This window comes from Lissotriton vulgaris, chromosome 11, assembly GCF_964263255.1.
Source record: "Lissotriton vulgaris chromosome 11, aLisVul1.2, whole genome shotgun sequence".
NCBI classification, from domain to species: Eukaryota; Metazoa; Chordata; class Amphibia; order Caudata; family Salamandridae; genus Lissotriton; species Lissotriton vulgaris.
Window position 1 is genome coordinate 670,840,564 of NC_141699.1, and position 20,709 is coordinate 670,861,272.

The window sequence follows — 20,709 nt, forward strand, 5'->3', positions numbered from 1 at the left end:
AGGAGGTTGTGTGGGTAGGTGTAGATAAAGCGCTATGGTAGGTGCGAGTATGGTGTGGGTGGTTAGACTAAAAAGTGGGCATGAAGGAGAGGAGAAAGTGACCAGGCCGCTTCCTGAGGCTAGGTAAAGTAAAGATGATTGACTAGTCTAATATGGCCGCCAAGTTGGGGAGAAAGAGAAAAGTATTACAGTCCTTTTTTTTGTTATTATGTTTTGAGACCAATTTCACTTTCTGATCCAGGGCAGACCGAGGAAGTCCAGTTTCTAGCTTGCGGAGTGGGGAGTCCTATGTCTATTTTGAGGGTCACAGTGCCAGGCTAAGTTTTTAGCTTTGTGAGGGTCTGGTAAAAAATGGAGGCGATTTGTTGTTGCAATTTTATGACCCCAGCCATTTTGGGTAACATGTCTCAGGGGGTAAATTGTTAATATTCTAAAAATTAAAAGCGGTGCAGAAGCAGTGCCTTGCCACAGTCCTGTGCATCAAATGCGCTGGTGTTATCTGCAGTTCATTTCAATCACCGAGGGGTCGATGTGAGTAACGTCTTCTGCGACGATCTGCGGGTCTGCTCACGAAGGGCATGGTAGCAGCAGGGGGGCCTCGGGCGAGCCGCGAAGAGAAGACCAGGAGCGGATGCATGAGCATTGGGAAGATCCGTGTCTCAAGGATCAGGATCATCGGTGTAGGCGGCGTGCAGCCGAGGGCCAACCAGGGGGACACGTCAGGTGGGGAGCTCAGCCCGCCTCGATAGCAGCCGTCACGTGCAGCTTCAGGACGCTCCGTGAGGCACTGCGGAGAGCCGTGCACCATCCAGGGGAACAGGTCAGGATCCCAACAGTTGCCGCGTGTAACCAAAGATCGCTCCGTAAAGAGCTGCCCAGTCTGCCCCAGGGCTCCACATCAGCCGCTTAACCCGGGCAACGGCGCGATCACTCTGGCGCAGACACAGTCCTCGGCAGTGCGGTGAGGGTGACTGCAGTCCAAGGCAGTCCGGTGGGGGGGACCGTAGACAAACCAGACACCTCCGATGGCCAGAGCAGCTCTCCGGCAGACACTCCCAGCAGGCACCAGCCCTCAATCTCGGGCTAATCGATGTCCCGCTGCAGTCAGGTGAGGGTGGGGAAGATTCCAGGCGATGGCTTCCCAGGTGAAAAACAAGATCCTCAGCATGCTCCAGCCATCCGTCGCGGTCTCCACTGATGGCCAAAGGCAGTCTGATGAAGGTGGGGGCGACTCCATACAATACAGGCTCATCCGATGATCACAGCTTCCTGGATGACCGCGGGACTCTCAGCAGGCTCCAGACATCAGCAGTCAGGTAAGTGTACAATCCAGTTACTTGTGGTTGTTAGATTCCTTGTAAGAGACTTGCGCTGTAGGGAGCTGGACTTAGGAATAGTATGATTTACTATTCCAACTCCAGCCTACGTTCAGTAGGGAAGGTGTTGGACTAGTAAATCACACTATTCCATAGTCTAGAGCACCCTCCAGTTTTAGTTGTTGTAACGACTTGCGATGTAAAAGCAGCAATGTAAATGTATTGCGGTGTTTTGACTGTGTTGTTAAGGTCGTTTCCCGAAAACCCCAGACGGCTGGCCCAAAACATTTAGTGGCTTTGAACCAAGTTTCATTATAAATATAAACAACCCTCCAATGCTTTTTTCCATTACGCTTCCTCTATTGGTCAGTCACCATATCTAACCATGTGCTTTTCCTATTAAAAATAATCTCAAGAAACTTAAATGAGTCCACAGTCTCAAGATTTCTGCCTTCGATAGACCAAGTGGGGTGTTTTGTTAAAGTCGTACCCGTCACAAGTACAAATGACTTAATTTGATTTATTTTCATGTCCAAATTATTAATACATTTTACATATTCCTCTGTGAGACAATGCAGTACATTACCAGTTTGGGCCAAAAGCACTGCATCGTCTGCATAGCGGAGTATCGGGACAGGAGAAGATTTGATACAGGAGACATCTGGGATAGAGCCACCAAGGCCCACTCCACTGCATTAGTATATATAAAGCAAATACAAATTGGGCGAGTACACACCCTGTCTCGGGCGTGGGTAATTCTAAAACACCTTGTACGTTCTCCCTTTTTTCCATAGCAGTCTCGTGTGATGTTTTCCTGGCAGATGAAGTGGGTTGGTGTACAACCGCTGCTTTGGTCATTCACGTGAAGTCGGGATCAATGTTGCAATCAGGATCATCTTGGCTTTTGCCTGAATCGTAGAGTGGTAGGGATTAGAACAGTCTAGGGAGATATGTTCAGAAAACGATTTGACCACTTCATCATACGGGCAATTCCTAAGCACCCTGGTTATGAGTAACTGGATGCAAAGTCTTGATATTTTGTGTTGTCTGCCGTTTCAAATATATCTGTTTGCGGGATGCCCCAATCAGTAAAGATGTCTCTTAGAAAGTCATCGTTTAGATCAGTGGTTCCCAAAGTGTGCGCCGCGGCGCCCTGGTGCGCCGTGATTAGAAGCCAGGGGCGCCGCGGCGCAGGATGTGGATTCAATGTGTGAATGACGAAGAAAGCCTCACACATGCCAGACATTGCCCCGCAGTCTTGGGAGGGCAGAGAGGTCTGTGAATGGGGGTGTGGCTGGACAGCCCTGGGAAGCACCAGGGTTTAGTGGCGGTCGGAGGCCGATAGCTGGCTCTGGAGCTGCAATTCATTCAGGGTAAATTACAGAGCTGTGCACACAGGACTTCCGGAAGGAAATCGTAAATAACACTGAAGCGACCGGGGCGCCTGGGGTGTAATCACAGACCCCAAGACATGGGCGTAGGAAGTGTGGGGGACGAGGGGGATATATCCCCCAGAGTTTGGAGTGCACACGGGTGGACAAGAGTGGGGGGGAGGGGGACAAAGGAAATTCTCCTCTGTGATTAACAGGGCCATTAGCGCGCGACAGCGCTATGCATAATGATGACCCTGTAACTGCCTCCTGATACATGTGATCAGCTTGTAGGGGCTAAAAGGAATTTAACACCCCTGCCTCTCCCATCTCTCCTCTGTCCTCCGGCCTGTGTCTGGGCTGCTGCAGCTCCAGCTGCTGTTTCTGGCGTCTTAACACATACGTTTTTCACAGGTCTTCAAAAGCGCATTTACGTTCCTTTGGAACTGGTTAAGGAAGGTTTGAGGGTTTGTTGTTTTGTTGACTGATTCCAGTATCCCATGTGTCCCCACTCTGCCTATTCGATATTTCACACTTTTTATTTTATTTTTACTGCCTCAGTGGGGGAATGCATGTAGTGAAAAGACATCTCACAAGTAGGGACTACACATTTTCCCATGTTCACAGAGAGAGAGCATTTTGTTAAGAATAAATTGTTACTTCATTTTCATTTTTGTTGTAATTTAGCCGTTAATGTTGGTTTTCCACAAGGGGTTGTCTGGGGAGTCCATAGGATCGCCTTTATCCCACATAGAAGCAGGCAGGGTCAGAGGCCAGGTGGAGAGTGTTGGGTGGGTAGTGGGTCAGATGCCTGGTGGAGAGCGTTGGGTGGGTAGTGGGTCAGATGCCTGGTGGAGAGCATTTGGTGGGTGGGTGCGGGGTCAGAGGCTGTTTACGAATTTATGCTGATGTGAAAAGCCTCTTGCGCCGTGCTCTTTGTAATTTTACTACGTCATCTGATTAGGTGCTCCCCAAAAGTAGCACAAGTCCCCCTACCAAGTATTTTTTTGCAGTTTTATATAGCGCAAACTCACCGGAAGGCATCAGAGCGCTTTACATTAGCGCCAGTTGCATTACAAACGGACACATTCATTTTTAGGCACGGGGAGTCCATCATGTTTTTGAAATGGTGCCAATGTTCCAGGTGGCAGCCCCCTCCATTGGGTGGGAAGGGTGAAAGGGAGTAGCCGAGAAGGGTGCAAGGCAGAGGGAAGAAGGGTGCAAGACAGAGAGGAGAAGGGTGCAGGGCGTAGGGGAGAAGGGTGCAAGGCAGAGAGGAGAAGGGTGCAAGACGAAGGGGAGAAGGGTGCAAGGCAGAGGGGAGAAGGGTGCAAGGCAGAGAGGAGAAGGGTGCAAGGCAGAGAGGAGAAGGGTGCAAGGCGGAGGGGAGAAGGGTGCAAGGCGGAGGGGAGAAGGGTGCAAGGCGGAGGGGAGAAGGGTGCAAGGCGGAGGGGAGAAGGGTGCAAGGCAGAGGGGAGAAGGGTGCAAGACAGAGGGGAGAAGGGTGCAAGGCAGAGGGGAGAAGGGTGCAAGGCAGAGGGGAGAAGGGTGCAAGGCAGAGGGGAGAAGGGTACAAGGCAGAGAGGAGAAGGGTGCAAGGCAGAGGGGAGAAGGGTACAAGGCGGAGAGGAGAAGGGTGCAAGGCAGAGGGGAGAAGGGTGCAAGGCAGAGAGGAGAAGGGTGCAAGGCGGAGGGGAGAAGGGTGCAAGGCAGAGGGGAGAAGGGTGCAAGGCAGAGGGGAGAAGGGTGCAAGGCAGAGGGGAGAAGGGTACAAGGCAGAGGGGAGAAGGGTACAAGGCAGGGGGGAGAAGGGTGCAAGGCAGAGGGGAGAAGGGTGCAAGGCAGAGAGAAGGGTGCAAGGCGTAGGGGAGAAGGGTGCAAGGCAGAGAGGAGAAGGGTGCAAGACGAAGGGGAGAAGGGTGCAAGGCGGAGGGGAGAAGGGTGCAAGGCAGAGAGGAGAAGGGTGCAAGGCGGAGAGGAGAAGGGTGCAAGGCAGAGAGGAGAAGGGTGCAAGGCGGAGGGGAGAAGGGTGCAAGGCAGAGGGGAGAAGGGTGCAAGGCGGAGGGGAGAAGGGTGCAAGGCAGAGGGAAGAAGGGTGCAAGGCAGAGAGGAGAAGGGTGCAAGGCGGCGGGGAGAAGGGTGCAAGGCGGCGGGGAGAAGGGTGCAAGGCGGCGGGGAGAAGGGTGCAAGGCGGCGGGGAGAAGGGTGCAAGGCGGCGGGGAGAAGGGTGCAAGGCTGAGGGGAGAAGGGTGCAAGGCAGAGGGGAGAAGGGTGCAAGGCAAAGAGGAGAAGGGTGCAAGGCGGAGGGGAGAAGGGTGCAAGGCGGAGGGGAGAAGGGTGCAAGGCAGAGAGGAGAAGGGTGCAAGGTAGAGAAGGGTGCAAGGCAGAGGGGAGAAGGGTGGAAGGCAGAGGGGAGAAGGGTACAAGGCAGAGAGGAGAAGGGTGCAAGGCAGAGGGGAGAAGGGTGCAAGGCAGAGGGGAGAAGGGTACAAGGCGGAGAGGAGAAGGGTGCAAGGCAGAGGGGAGAAGGGTGCAAGGCAGAGAGGAGAAGGGTGCAAGGCGGAGGGGAGAAGGGTGCAAGGCAGAGAGGAGAAGGGTGCAAGGCAGAGAGGAGAAGGGTGAAAGGCAGAGAGGAGAAGGGTGCAAGGCAGAGGGGAGAAGGGTGCAAGGCGGAGGGGAGAAGGTTGCAAGGCAGAGAGGAGAAGGGTGCAAGATAGAGAAGGGTGCAAGGCAGAGGGGAGAAGGGTGCAAGGCAGAGTGGTTGCAAATAAAGTTTTATGACAGTGATGGCTACTCTCTGAATCCTTCATCACGTCTAGGCTTTGATCTTCATGTAGACCAGTGGTTCCCAAAGGGTGGGCCGCGGCACCCCGGTGCGCGGGTAAAAAACATGGTGGGGAGCCACGTCCAACTGCCAATTAGGTCAAGGGAGCCACGGGTCAAAAAAATTTGGGAACCACTGGTTTAGATTACAATTGTGGTTTCCTTCGTATAGTCTGCTTAGAGCATCCTTTTAACCAATCTTGTTCCCTTGCAGATGCATTCTCCAGTGGTCATACCTCCTGGAGCTAACCACTTTGTGTTTCTCTTAACAAAATCATATACTTAGTTCCCCCTAGTCTATTGAAGTAACTCATTGTGCTTCTATTGTCTGTTTGAATTAGTATTTTGCCTGTTAGAGAATGATTTGATGGGCCTGAAAACTGCCTTGTGCTCCAAAACATTGACAAGTTGTCGGCTTATTTGACCAGACGTCTGTACTGTTCGATTCCCTCAGTGCATTACCCTACAGTCAACAGTGCATCCATTACTGTTGTCTGTCTTCAGGGATCCTGATGGGAATTCGCTCCATAAAGGAGGCTGCAGCGAAAGTTCCACGATGTTGGAGACTGTAAGGATTCATGGAGTAGAAGAATTTGATTGCCCTGAGAGTCTGCTTCTGAGTCCACTGATCTTCCCAACAGTCTTGTAGTGTGCACATGTACAGCATGTTATTCGGAATTATGTACATCCACCCATGCCTTGCAGTTGGATTGTGCGTCAGTTGGAGTAGCATCACATCATTTGTTGAGCAGATACCTTCGTCACTGGAATAAATACATTCCATAGTATTTCTGACATTGATTCTGAAGATTGACCTTGCAGACATAATCTGCTGAAGTTTCCATGTTCATTAAAAGGTTGTTTTATTTAATACATTTCTTGATTAGATTTCATTTAAAATAAAACAACAACACAAGCTACCCAGATTTTGGTAAACTCAACTTTGGATAGGTGGCAATGAATGATATATTTTTTATTCAATTTATTGTAATGTTCATATGTATGGTAGGAAGTGTTGTGGGCTCCCATGTGTAGATGGGATAATTCTAATGTTTCTGACTATCTGTGAATACCCTATGATACAGAACTCCGGTTTACAAGGAACTAGCAACTGTATCACCCACCCCTCCCCCTTGTTTACTGATATATATTCCCAGAAGAAGAGATGAAAATGGTCAACGTGTTATTAAATCTGCTGCAGAAATCTGAGTTCACAGATTTGAATCATGGAAGGGGCCATAAAAAGTCTTTCCTTCCGAGGCCGATGACATGAGTACAACCGAATAGGGTTATATTAAAATGACATCTGTTTTCTAAAGCATGGTACATGTCTACATCTTCCTTCAGTTTATAAAAAGTTGATATTATTAAAATATGGCAACTTTAATTAAGGCCAAAATTTATACCACCGCTAGCTACTATTTGGCGTGCCGTTTTTATCACCTCATATTCCACTTCTTTTCCTTCAGATATCTCCTCCAAATTTTGTTATTGTAATACATATGGACATTTTTGTAACTGTTTCTGACAGTACGGGCAAAAGCCTTTCTTTAACTTCAAAGGTAAAAAAAAATGACCATCACTATTCTCTTCCCAATATTTAGCCATATGCTGCTATTTCTGTTTTCTTTATAGGTAGAAGTATGCTTTTTGGTACACTGAGGAAAGCATACTCTTAAATTTAAAGACCATGTCACTTTAATGTAACATATTGCAACATGTGTGTTCCTTTTTGTGTACTGTGGGAATTCATGGCATTTCACCTGGAGAATCTGTTGACCTACTTCTTGTATTAATTATGTTCTCCTTCCTTTAGGTCTGTGCTACTTGTACATGAAAGTGATTGAAAGAGCAGCTTTTCCGGGACGCATGTGGGAGCGGGTGAGTTTCAAGCAGTCTTGTCATTTGGTACCCTTATCACAGTAGAACTGTTATAAAGTGCAGGATTGCTCCATCTGCTTTAAAAGAGTGACCAGCTGTTCTCCTGATCAAGTCGGTGTGGCAGGCATGTTTTCTTCATTGCTCAAGGAAGTAAAAAAATACTTTTCATAGTGCTGCAGTAAAAAAAAATTGAATATGAGGATTATGACAACTGATATTGCAGGACAGTACCACTCCACTTTGGGTTTTTGTAGAGAAACATTTTGTGTATTTGTCAAGCATTGCAATCTCACAATTTGGACAGAGGGTTACTATAAGCGAACTATACAAGGCACTTTAATGATTTGTGATAAGTTTTATAGTATATATTGAGTAAGACAAAACCGGATCTACTCAGATGGGTCTACTTAGCTTCATAATGCACTGTATATTTAGCTCAAGGGCTGATATTGTTGCATTAATTTCGCTTCACGAAGAGGTGTGAGAGGGAGCCAGAGGGACATGGCAGAGGTTTGTGAGTTATGCAGTTTGAGGGTCAATTGGAAGATTCTTTGGGCAGATCATATTTCCTGAGATATGGGTGGATGTTAACATGGAGAGGCACCAGCACTGACATGGCCCTGAACTTGTTGGTTCAGGAATATCAGAGTTATAGATTATTGGTGTATGGGCTACTTGAAAGAGAGATGGTCTGCAAAGGTAAGTGACGATGAGTTTATTTATGCTAATTTAAAATATCCTGGCAAGGGGCCCTTTGTCGACGTTTTAGCCAGCTTGCTTTATGTAGGTATTTTGAAGTCTCCGTATGTGGAGGCTAGATAAAGTGTGTATCTCAAAACGAATAACTTTATTGTTGGAGAGAGGGTTTAAGGTCATGTAGTCTCCCGTTTCAGTGGGCCTTCTTACTGATGACTGGAGCGTCTCTTAAGGTTGGAGAAGGGTGTAAGGCGTGGTTAGATTTTACAGTTATACAGAGAATAGAAAGGAAATGGTATGAGGCATCAGTTCTCAACCTGATCACTTCTGTGGGCCCTCACTGATTCAATAGTGGAATCCGGGGGACCTCCACTGAGTCAAGTCAATAATCTTTGTTCGGCTAATTAAAACAAAACAGCCATAAAAGCACACACAATATAATACAATAAGTGTTTGCACATTAAAAGATGCCATCCTTAAAATTATTTATTTATGGATTATAACACAATGATTTTCCTTGCGTTAATCTATTTTAAAATGAACAGAGCAGTATTATAACTCGTCAATGGGTCCTCTACAGTTACAAGAAATTTCATTGCACTTTTATGAGACCTAATTCCATGATTAACAAACAGGGGCTTCAGATAAAAACATTTAAATTAAAATAAAATTTACAGAATAATAAAAAGTGCAACAAGCTTTGTTTACTCTTGCTGTCACACTCACAAACTGTCGTGTCTGGGGGGGCGTAACTTTATTTTTGGGACAGCAACACAGTAATGTACAATACCGCATCTCCGCCTCAGTAAAACAAATCGGTGCTGTGCGTGGGTCACATGAAATAAATAACTATTAACTCCCTCTTCTTGTATAAAAGATTTATATAAAACCACAGTGGGTTTACTCTGATCCGATTTTGCTCTGAGATTCTGTTTTGAAATCAGAAAGGAATCCTTAATCTCTTTCTTTGTGATAGTGTATTCCTAGGGTCCAACTGTACAGACATTTTAAACAGATTCCCCATGTGCTATTAATATAAGACAGCCAAGGGATTTTCAGAGCATCATCCAAGTTCAAACAATCTGAGATAATAGACCTGGTGAAGACAGTCTTTTGACGTCTCCATATTGATGCCCATAGTAACAATGGACCAGCCCCCAATATGCCCCCCAAAAATTGCAACCCCACCTCGTGATGTACAATAGTATTTGATACTGATGATGGTAAAGACCGCAATGGCAAGAAGCAATTTTCTTCAGTTTACAGGACCACACTATTTGTGTTGCCCCAAAGTCCTGACCCGTATGTGGCAGTACTTACTCCTTTAGCTTTGTAGATGGTTACCATCTCCTTAATTGGTTGATTACCCAGTTTAGCTGCAAATTTAACCAGCACTGGCGTTGCCAATAGGTCTCGCAGTAGGAAAGTTGAAGCTATTACAATTGCAAATAACAATGCCTTTTATTTTTGTTTTCATTTTAAAAACATAAAGGGCTTTGTCATTTACAAAACCAATAGCTCCAACTTTCCTACTGCAAGACCTATTGTGCACTGCACATTGTGGGTGAAAGTGGCACTGCGTGGGTGTGAGTGGCTTTGAGTGAGTGGCGTTGCATGTGTGAGTGTTGTTGCGTGGGTGAGTGGCGTTGCGTGGGTGAGTGGCGTTGCGTGGGTGAGTGGCGTTGCATGGGTGAGTGGCGTTGCGTGGGTGAGTGGCGTTGCGTGTGTGAGTGGCGTTGCGTGGGTGAGTGGCGTTGCGTGGGTGAGTGGCGTTGCGTGGGTGAGTGGCGCTGCGTGGGTGAGTGGCGTGGGTGAGTGGCGTTGCATGTGTGAGTGGCGTTGCGTGGATGAGTGGCGTTGCGTGGATGAGTGGCGTTGCGTGGATGAGTGGCGTTGCGTGGATGAGTGGCGCGTCGTGTCTGTGAGTGGTGTTGCGTGAGTGAGTTGCGTTGCGTGTGTGAGTGGTGTTGCTTGGGTAAGTGGCGTTGCGTGGGTGAGTGTGGTGTTGCTTGGGTGATAGTGGGCTTGCGTGGGTGTGAGTGGCGTTGCGTGTCTGAAAGTGGCACTGCGTGGGTGAAAGTGGCACTGCGTGGATGTGAGTGGTGTTGCTTGGGTGAGTGGTGTTGCTTGGGTGAGTGGTGTTGTGTGTGTGTGGGGTTGCGTGTGTGTGGGGTTGCGTGTGTGTGTGGGGTTGCGTGTGTGGGGGGGTTGTGTTTGTCGGGAGGTTGTGTGTGTTGGGGGGTGTGTGTGTGGGGAGTTGAATTATTATTTACCTTGCAACCGAGCTGCTTCTGTTCACAAGCTTGAAAGCAGCAGTTACATAACTCGAGAGCTGCAACATGCCCATGGCTCGCCAGTGCATGTTGCAAATGAAACAAAGCATAATGTATTCGGATCGCATTACAAAGAAAGCCGCATGTAAAATCCAGACCCTCTCTTGCCTCAGTGTATTAAGGCAGCACACAGAGAGGGAAAGGGGAATATTTTAACCTCCTCTGTGCTCATGGTAGAAAAAAAATGGGAATCAAAAGGCGCGTGTCCCATGACGTACAAGCCATTTCGTGTGAAAATGCATCAGCTAAAAGGCAGGGCGCTGACAGAAACACAAACTTGCCAACAAACACGAGCCTGCCAACCAAATGTAAATATTCTGCGTGCAGTGGAGCGCGAAGAGCAGCACGAAGAGCAGCACGAGTCTCTAATGTAAAATAAATACGCTGTGAGTAGTGAAGCGTGAAGGAGACCTCGAGCCTTCAAACTGAAAGGGAAAAGGCGCGAGGATCAAAAAGCGACGAATATCTCAGGCTGGAAACACATTATATGAAATGCTGCTGCTGCTAATTAAATATAAAAAGTGTTTAGGGAGTCACGGCTGCCGAGAGTAACAAGGCAGTGCTGGGAGGGGGGCTGCGCACCAACTGAAGTGCTCTGGTTGCACGGCCTGCAGCCGTGTGAAGTGATGAGCCTTTGAAGTATGTCACGGCGCCTGAGGGGAGAGCAGAGAGAAGAGAAGGCGAGACCTAAAAATAAGACGGACAGGCATGCTGTGACGGAGGTGTGAGAGGTCTGGCAGGGAACAGATGGCCTGGTCGTGAAGCAGGGGGCGGGCAGCGCTGGGGAAGCCTGTGGGAGGGTGATTGATGCCTTTGATGTGGGGAGGGAGGAGAGCCTTTTGCGAGCCTTGTGCAGGAGAAATGCTGCCGATGCGCGTGCTTATTTAATCACGTGATTCACGTGAACTTAAAGAAAACCGCGGGCTGAAAGCCCTTGGTTTGAAGAGGATTTTGACGACATGAATTCTCGCTCCGCTCAATGCGCTTGCGCGCATTGATAGGTCGCGAGACCTAAAAATCTCATGGTTAACTGTGCTCATTTTAGCTCTTGTGTTTATAATGTGTTGAGACCAGGTACCATTACCTGAAAATAGTATACCAAGGTAGGATAAAGTTTACTGTACATATTGGGGTACTGTCTATAGAAAAGGTTTTACAAGATTTATTTTGGGCCCACATACCATAGTAAATGATTTTAGTTTGTTAATTACCTTCCTCCGTTGTTTTATAAAATCCGAAAAACCATCCATCAATCTTTGCGGGCCTACTGGGGTCCGGGCCAATAGTACTACGTCGTCCGCATAAAGTAGTACGGGTATCGGACTACCATCCACCCTTGGTGCATCAGCCTGTATTTTTTATAAATGTGTATCAACCTCATTAATAAAAAGGGAGAATAAAATTGGGGCTAACACGCATCCTTGACGTGTACCCCGCCCCGCTTTAAATTTAGTAGTACATTCGGCCTGGTGCGGGCCAAAGCGGACCACACTAGTTTGTTTTTCATACAGATGGGAAAGAAAACTGATGATCGCCTGGGGCGCTCCCAAGTCGGTCAAAGTTTGCCACAGTATATTACGGTTAACTAAATCAAAGGCACTGCTCAAATAGGCAAAACATAGATATAAAGTACCCGTCTTTGCCCTAGTGTATTTGCCGATGAGTAGCTCTAACTTAAGATATTGTTCCACTGTCTCCAGGCGTTTCCTGAACCCGTACTGTACATGCGTTAAAATATGGTTGTCCTCAGCCCATTCCGCCAGCCTTTTAAGTAGGACCCGACTCATAACTTTTAAGGAGGTATCTAAGCAGTAGATCAGGTTGTAATTTTAAGGGTCAGTTTTATCCCCTTTTTTAGGTCGAGCCTAGCGCGCATGCGTTGCTCTAGGAGAGGGCCTCTTGGAATCACTCCAGACTTTTAGAAAACACAGCCTCAGGCTTGCGGGAGTGAGCAGCAGCGGCGCGCAGGGTGCCATCTGTTTCCAATTAGCGCTGTCCCTTTCACAGCAGTGTGGCCCTTGTTTATTGTTTACTCCTGCTTGTTCTTTATTGCACTTCTTCATCTGCACTAAGCTGGTCTGCTCTTCTGTTGTGTTTGGACTCTGCTGCCGCCACCGCCGCCGCCTCCTACTTTTATGTTCCCAAATCAGGATGTGTCTAGTCAACCTCCCGTTCTTGTGCACTTTTTTATTGGGGTTCATTGCACTGTCCAGATGTCTCACTCCTTTGCCTATCAAGGAGCGACCTCTGCTTTACGGTGTAAACAACTCCCCCGGTTACAACTCGCTTTTAGTTCTGCCTGCACAATAATAGTCAGAAATATGTATGCAATGTAAGGATTGTTTACTGTGTGGGGCAGAACAGTTCCAGCTATTTTCAGGGAAGCACTCACAGCAATGTTCTGCCTGTAGCCTCATGCGAGGTCACGCTCTCATCGAATCTGAAATGCACGTTTACTTTTATTGCCGGGTTGTTCACCTCCAACTTTAAAAACAAACAAAAACCACGGAAGTGTTCAGTACACAGACACACGTCTTAGATATACGTTTTACGTATAATTATTGAAAAGGGGGGCAAACTGGACACCTGAGCCGGAGGACCTCTAACCCGGACAGCGGTGGAAGTGCAAAAAGAAAAGTATGGGATGGGTAAGGGGGTGGTCAGTGAATCTGGGGACGAGATCAGAGACTGGGGCTAACTGGAGCAGAAGTTTCTGCAACTTTTTCGTTGGCCTTTCACCTACAGATACTTCCATTTAAAATATAAGGTGCATGTCTTAATTAAAAAAATAAATACAAGTTACATTTATTTGTGCAAATGCATTTTCTTGGTTGATGCAATCACTTTAATTAGTAGCCCTCTGATTTTAATGCTACTCGGTGTACTGGGGAAATAGGAAGGTGTATTTATAGTGCTTAAAGTCGGAATAAATGACAAAAAGCCCTGTGAATAAGTAATCACTCTAATTTTTTTTATTACACACAGTATAAGTTAGGTTGCACACAATGTAAATAGGCTGTCACAGAGTGTGCACAAAGATTTAGTTTAAATGCCTACAGTGCTTTCAAAAATATATTTTTTAGAAATTCGCTGCTTCTACCTCACCGCCTGTGTGCGTGCACTTCCGGTACTCTGTGTGCAGCTCTCTTTGCCTATGCTCTGTATGAATCTCCCTGTTGGCTGTTACCCTGTCTATACTCTGTATGAATCTCCGTGTTGGCTGTTACCCTGTGTGTGCAGCACTTTCTCCCGGTACCCTGTGTGTGCAGCACTTCCTCCTGGTACCCTGTGTGTGCAGCACTTCCTCCTGGTCCCCTGTGTGTGCAGCACTTCCTCCTGGTACCCTGTGTATACAGCACATCCTCCCGTAACACTGTGTGTGCAGCACTTTACACCACTTTACAACAAGTTGTTGGTGCCTTCTTTACTCCCCTCCATGCCTTCTTTACCCCCCTCCCTCCTGTTGTCCGTGCCTTCTTTACCCCACCACCCACCCATTCCCTCCCTTCTGTTGTCCGTGATACCTACCATTTGCAATGCAATGAGTCTCGCATTTACACAAGTTTGAGCTATTGGCAATGTAAATCACAATGCCTTTTATTGATGTTTTTTGTTTTTAAAACCTAAATAATACACATTGTCATTTACAATGGCAATAGCTTAAACTTGCATAATTGCAAGACCTATTGCATTGCAAATGCTTGTTATAGATTGGGACAATAATAGACTTGCCCCATGTTTGTGGAGTTTTATCCATTGCAGCTGAATTAAACACTCTAGTTAAAATAGGTCCCAATAGTTCTGGTTCGGATTTATAAACATCAACTGGAACTCCATCGGGCCCATCCCTCATCCCCCCCCCCCCCCTCTCGCTGCCACCCCCCCTCCCCCCCCCCCTTCAGCAGTCACCTGGATTGCCTGAAGGACTACGTCACATGTGATATGTATGGGGCAGGGCCTCTCTTCGTGGGGTTCCCGATCTAATCCCCTCACCATCCCCTCATTTTTAAAAAATGTGCCACCCATTTATCTGCCGGGATAAATGAACCAAACTCTGTTAAATCATCATGCTTTAAAAATGGGTATTTACTGTGTCCCAAAAGAGTTTGTTGTTCCCAATTTCTATGGAAATAGTCACATTTTCCCACGCTTCTACTCGTAATACCTTTTTCCGGGCCGCTGGAGCTATTTTATACTCTTGTTGTGGGGATTTAATCTCCAGTGCGTCTCGTGGTGTTTTAGACCGTGCAGATTTAAGCACCTGGAGTACTTTAGTGCAAGTACTGTTGACCCACCCCTTTTTACTTTTGGCTATATTAGTCTGCCTGGTTAAAAGTGTTGTGGTAATACAATTAAAATTTCTAATTAATATGATTGGGGATAGCTCATCTTGAAGGCAATAAGCCATTTTGCACTGGTTATGTGTTATTATTTGCTTTAATGTCCTACTTGGATCAAGGCCTGCCCATTTTATTCTAGTTCCATTTTTCCTAAAGGGAGTAATATGGTCAGCTAAAGTAAAAACTTCTCCTTTAGGGCCCCAAAAAAACCGATTTGGCCAGTAAATTGTGGTAGCTGAAAATGTTAGGAACGACAGTGGGGTTCCCACACCTTAATATGTACGAAGTGGACACTAGTATGCGGCCTATAAAGGTTGGGAATATGACCCCGTTTTGGCCAGAGCCTCCTCTAAGTAGGAGGAGATCATATTTAGGTATCATCTGGTTTAGGGCTTTCCCATACGCAGTGTGGCAAAAGTGGTCAGTTCCGTCCCCATCACCATAGCTAGGGCCGCATGCCTGAGGATTGGGCATATCACATGCCTGAATATTAAAATCTCCTTCCCACATTAGGACATAATCTGTACTGATTATGGTTAAAAAGGTTTCTAGTCGTCGGTCAAGGGCAATTACCACATTCATACGGCTCGAGTCAAAAATGTTATTGTAGAAATGTACTAAGATAAGATCTTTGCCTCCCTTCCTACTTAGCCATAAGATCTGAGCGTGGGGTCCCACTGTTACAAAATTTTGTAACCCTTGCAGAGATTTTAGTGGAGATTAGAATCTGTAGGCCCCCCCTTTATCGACCTGATTGTGAACCAGTTGCTTGAAGAAAATGGGAAGAGAATCCATCAATATGTACCAGGTTTATGCACCATGTTTTCTGGAAACATATAACATCATTACAGGAAATAAAATTGACCCAGTCTGTATTCTCAACCTTGTTCGACAACCCATTCACATTCCATGTTGCGAAAGCAAACCCTTCCCCACGATGTTGTACAGTTTGCTCAGTATATGTTGCTCTAGATGGTTAACTCACTATTTCCACCAACCATTGGCACTGCTGATCTCATTTGCCCCCCCCCCCCCCCCCCCCCCCACACCCCTTCCCCAAGTGATCTACCTTCATTTACTGGTAATGAATGGTAACTTGGAAAGAAAAACCCATAGAGTAAGACTTATATCTGTGTCTCCCTTGGGGGGGTCTCCCCACAAGTAGTCCAGAAGGGCTCTAGGGCTGTAATAATGATTAAAGTTCAGGATAACACAATCCTCCTCTGTTATTTTATTTGTCGAACCCACCCTTCTTGCCATAATAATTTGTATAGAGAGTGGGACAGCCCCTGTTACCTCTCTAGGAACCTGGCGGGATAACCAGTGCAGAGATTTATTTAGCAGTTGGATAGTACATTCAGACTGGTCTTTCCCTAATATCGGAACGTTCGTCAAAATCAGGACAAAAGGGTCTGAGGCTCGAGGGAGGTGCAAAGAGTGATTAGTTTTAATAGATGGGCCCCTAAGCAACCTATGTTTGTTGGAATAAGGGGCTCTCCCCTCCTGTCCCTGTGAGATTGGTCCGATGTTGTTGCCTAGTTTGTGTCAGTGGCAGATTGCAGTGAGGGGATCTCATCTCTTTGGTGGGATGGATGTTGGTGTGCAGAATGTGACGTTTGTACTAGGGGCTCAACTTGGGCAGTAGTTGTCAGACAACTTATAATGGGGTGTCTGTTTGTATTCCCCTCTATTGTATTGAGGGTCCCAATCCCTCACTCTCCCCCTTGGATTGGTTGATCCATCTGTGCAATGCCCCTACTTGTATATGGCAGAGGCCCAGGATGTTGATACTGGTGCCCCATGGGTTGGTGAGAAAGCTTAGTGGGATGATGACAAAATGATGTAACCAAACCCTCAAAATGCGACAACCGCTCCTCAATTCTATTTAGGTATGTTTGCAACAGGCTCAACAATACCATGATTAGTGTCTCAATCCTCTTCCACATATCATCACCCTTTGTTAGTGGGGATGAAACCGAGTCCTTCGTTACCACTGGAAACAGAGTGGGATTTGAACCGTGGTCAGTTCTTTTAGTTCCTTCCTTCCCTCTGCATCTTTTAGGTTGGGGTTTCTGCTTCGCCGGCTGTTTTGCTGGTCCACTCCCCACTTCTGCGTTCTCTGTGGGCTCGCTATTCTTGTCAGACCCCACTATTAGACCCCGGCTCACTATTGGTAACTTGGATCTAGTGATAGGCTGGATTACAGCAATGCCATTTATCTGGGAGCCCCTGAAGCCACCTTCAATACCTTACAGAGAACACAGAATGCCGCTGCTCAGCTTCTCACTAACACCCCGGCCAGAACATCGGCCAAGCCAGCCATAAAGCAACTTCACTGGTTGCCAGTTAGAGAAAGAGTTATGTTCAAGGCTCTCTGCCTTTCCCATAAACTCCTTCATAAGAAAGGCCCCCCCATCCTCAAAAACTTTATCATCCCTTACAAAGCCACCAGATCACTCCGGTCGGACCATGAGAACTTCATCACAGTCCACAGAGTGAAAAGGGCCCGCACCGGGGGACGGCGATTTTCTGTGAACACGTCGAACCTCTGGAATACCCTCCCCCGTAAATTGAGAATGGAACCTAACCACCTCTCTTTCAGAAAATCATTGAAAACGCTCCTCTTTCCCTGATCCCTCTGACTTCCCCTGCAACCCCGCCCTCTCGACTGTCTAGATTCCAGCGCTGGGATGCGTACGGGTTACTACGCGCTTTACAAAACCCTAATAATAATAATAAGGTTCATTATTAGGTTCATCCAAAAGGTGGGAGCCCACTGGAACAGGTATGTGTACTTGGGATGCCAGTGGAGCTGATGGGATAGGGGGTGAGGCCAGTAGGGGAGCTAACAAAGTAGTAGTAGTTTTACCTGGTTCCACTCCTTTCTTAAGGACAGATCCTTTAAGTTATCTGCTCCCCCATTCCTTTCAAAGTCCCATCCTATAGCACAAGGAGTCCCCCAGGGTTCAGCGTTGAGCCCCTCCCTCTTCAACCTGTATGTCCAGCCGCTTGCGGATGTGGCCAAAAAGTGGGGACTCACGCTGGTGTCGTACGCCGACGACACCCAGCTGGTCGTCACCCTCACGGAAAGCCCGTCCACTGCGGCATCCAAGTTCAGAGAGGGCATGGCAGCAGTGGCACAATGGATGACGGATAACTTCCTCCAACTCAACTCCGGAAAAACCGAGGTGCTCCTCCTTGGCAGAAACACCAGCCTATGGAACGAGCACTGGTGGCCGTCATCCCTTGGCACCACCCCACTCCCCAAAAACTGTGTAAAAAACTTGGGAGTCTGGATGGATGACAGCCTCCGCTTTCAATCACACACTAAAAAGGTGGCTGCCACCTGTATAGGTCTTCTAAGAAACCTTAGGCCTATACTCGGATTCTTTGATCCTAAGGCGCAACAGCTAATTGTCCAGGCAACCATCTTGTCACGCCTTGACTATGCGAACGTCCTCCTTCTGGGAGCAAACAAGGCAGAAACGGCTAGGTTCCAACGAATCCAGAATGCGGCAGCTAGAATACTAGTCGGTCTCCCACGCAGATGTTCAGCCAGAGCCACCATCCGCAAACTCCACTGGCTGCCTGTGGAACACCGAGCCAAATTTAAAGCTCTCATTACGATCTTTAAAATTGCCAAACAAGGAAACCCCCCTCTGCTACGAAATCTGGCCTGCCCCTATGTCCCTGGCCGTGAACTACGCTCCTCCAACCAACTTCTCCTGAAAGTACCCAGAACAAAGCGCTGCCGTACTGGAGGCCGTTCCTTCGGCGTCCTCGGTCCCAAACTTTGGAACGATCTTCCTCTCAGCATACGCTCCATAGATTCTCTCTCTGTCTTTCGTAAGGCAATTAAGACCCTTCTCTTCCCCGCCCCATAGGCTATCTCCCAGCCTGTCCAATAAGGTGTGTGTTTGTCTCTCAGGGCCGGGACGCCCCATTGCTGGGGTAGCTGTTGCGCTTTACCAAATTTAGAATAGAATAGAATAGGTGAAGAACGCTTCTAGGCAGTCAAAGAATCCAGGGAGAGGCGTCTCTCAGTTAGGGCAATACTGTGAATTAATACTGATTCAGCCTTTGTTAGAAAGGCATCCAATGTTCCTGCCACAATCCCCACCGCCTGGTCCGCACTGGTCTTCCTTTTAGCCATCCGTAAATCTATTTAAAGCTAAATACAAGTATAAACAAAACAAAGAAAAGACCACACATTCTTACTTGGCTATAATAAGCTGGTTCATGTATCAGTACCTTGTCTGGTATATTGTGGAATCCCGAAACACCGATGCAAGAGAGGGGGCCCAGTCCAGTCTCTTCCGGGCTTTGACGCGCGCTCCGGGAGCCGCAATGATCTTTTAACACTCCTCCGGGCGCATACACTGTAACGGCAGCGCCTCCTGGCACTCCAATTCGTGGGGCTTGTAGTCCCCCCGGGCTGTGGCTGGTGCTGGCACTCTCTCTTCACTGCTGGTGGCTCCAGTGCTGCAGGAGTCCCAATAAGCTTTTAACGCGTCTCCAGCGTGGACAAGGTTCGGCAGCGCCTCCTGGCGCTCAACTTTGTGGGGCTTGTAGTCCCCTGGCTGTGGCTGCTGATGGCACACTCTCTTCACTGCTGGCGGCTGCCCGGAGTCATTATTGGAAGCATGGGAGCCACAGCTGTTTCTATGATTTGAAAGTCAAAACAATACACAAAAATATAGAAAAAAGTATGCGGCAAACCAATGGTCAAAATTGAAATATTTTTATTTCCCAATCTAATCTAGAGATTTTTTTCCAAATTGTCAATTTTACTTCTTTGTATATACTTTATACATTTTAGTATTTAATTTTGTAAACAATGAGACCCTACCCCCAGGTAGGACTTGTGGCCCGAGGGGATCCTCAGACCACAAGTTAAGAAACACTGATGCAGGGGACTGTGATTATAGCTAGTAAACGATTTCAGTCTTCTAGCAGAGGAGTTCAGGTAGCTTCTGACCAGCCAACTGACACACAAACTAGGTTTACGGGAGACAGGGGAAGCTTGTCATCATCAAATGATTGGTTGATGAAACTTATAAGGTGGTGATGTTAGTAGAGGTTGTGTAGAGGGAGGAGGTGCAGGGCAGTCAAGCTGGACACTCACTGCTTTGGAGCTAAAGAAGCAAAAGGACACAATTGTATTAATCATCAAGATAAGAAGAGGCCTTGGAGTGCGGTACCAGTGAGGCCTAATATTGACATACCTGACAGAAATAATTCATGGTAACCAAGGAAGGGTGCTGCAGAGACATGCGAGTAGGATGAGATTGGAAGTGTGCGATTGTTGTGGTGGGCACAAAATGACGTTAGAGATGAGGGCAGCAGCCATTTCTGTTGAATTAAACTTTGAAAAACATGATTGGAAACTATTGGTAAAGTGTTATTGGGTAAGTGGTGAGACAAAGGACAGTAGTGTATTTTAGTTTTCTATTACGCCAGTTTAATTGGCATAAACTCATCAAAGTAACATGTTTAAAAAGAGCCCTAATCTGGCTAAATTTGAATGTGTTTAAAATGTATCTTTTGCTAATAAATGATGTGGGCATGTTAAAAAAGGTAGAAATTAAATGTATTTATTTTTAAAAGGACTGTTGTCCACTTTGAGGTACTTGGCTCTGTAAAGGTGGACTTTAGTAAACTGGAGAGCAATTGAGATGTGAAAATGCTCACTTGCATCAAAAGTTGAAATAGCTCCGAAAAACGAAGTTGTATATCTGTCATCGTTTGGTCCCTGGGTGGCACTTTGTTTCGAAGGGTAAAATATTGAAAAGGTAGAAGTGGAATTGAGCGTGGAATGTTTTATAGAGATTTTTGTCATTTGCGAGAGCTGCCTTTTGGTGTCTGCTTTGTTGCTACCTTTCATTCCAGTGTGGATGGTTTATTTTGGAAGTATATTCTTCCAGGGAAGTTAGTAAAATGGACTGCAAAT

At 47.0% G+C, this 20,709-nt stretch overlaps 1 protein-coding gene across 1 annotated transcript in view; it reads left to right on the top strand.

Moving 5' to 3' along the window:
- The window catches only part of MAK16 (MAK16 homolog), a 109,916-nt gene that overhangs the window by 39,960 nt on the left and 49,247 nt on the right, over window positions 1–20,709 (top strand). The window contains exon 4 of the mRNA XM_086943770.1: window positions 7,326–7,390. Coding sequence (XP_086799896.1) covers window positions 7,326–7,390 — 65 coding nt within the window. The remainder of the gene's footprint in view (window positions 1–7,325; window positions 7,391–20,709) is intronic.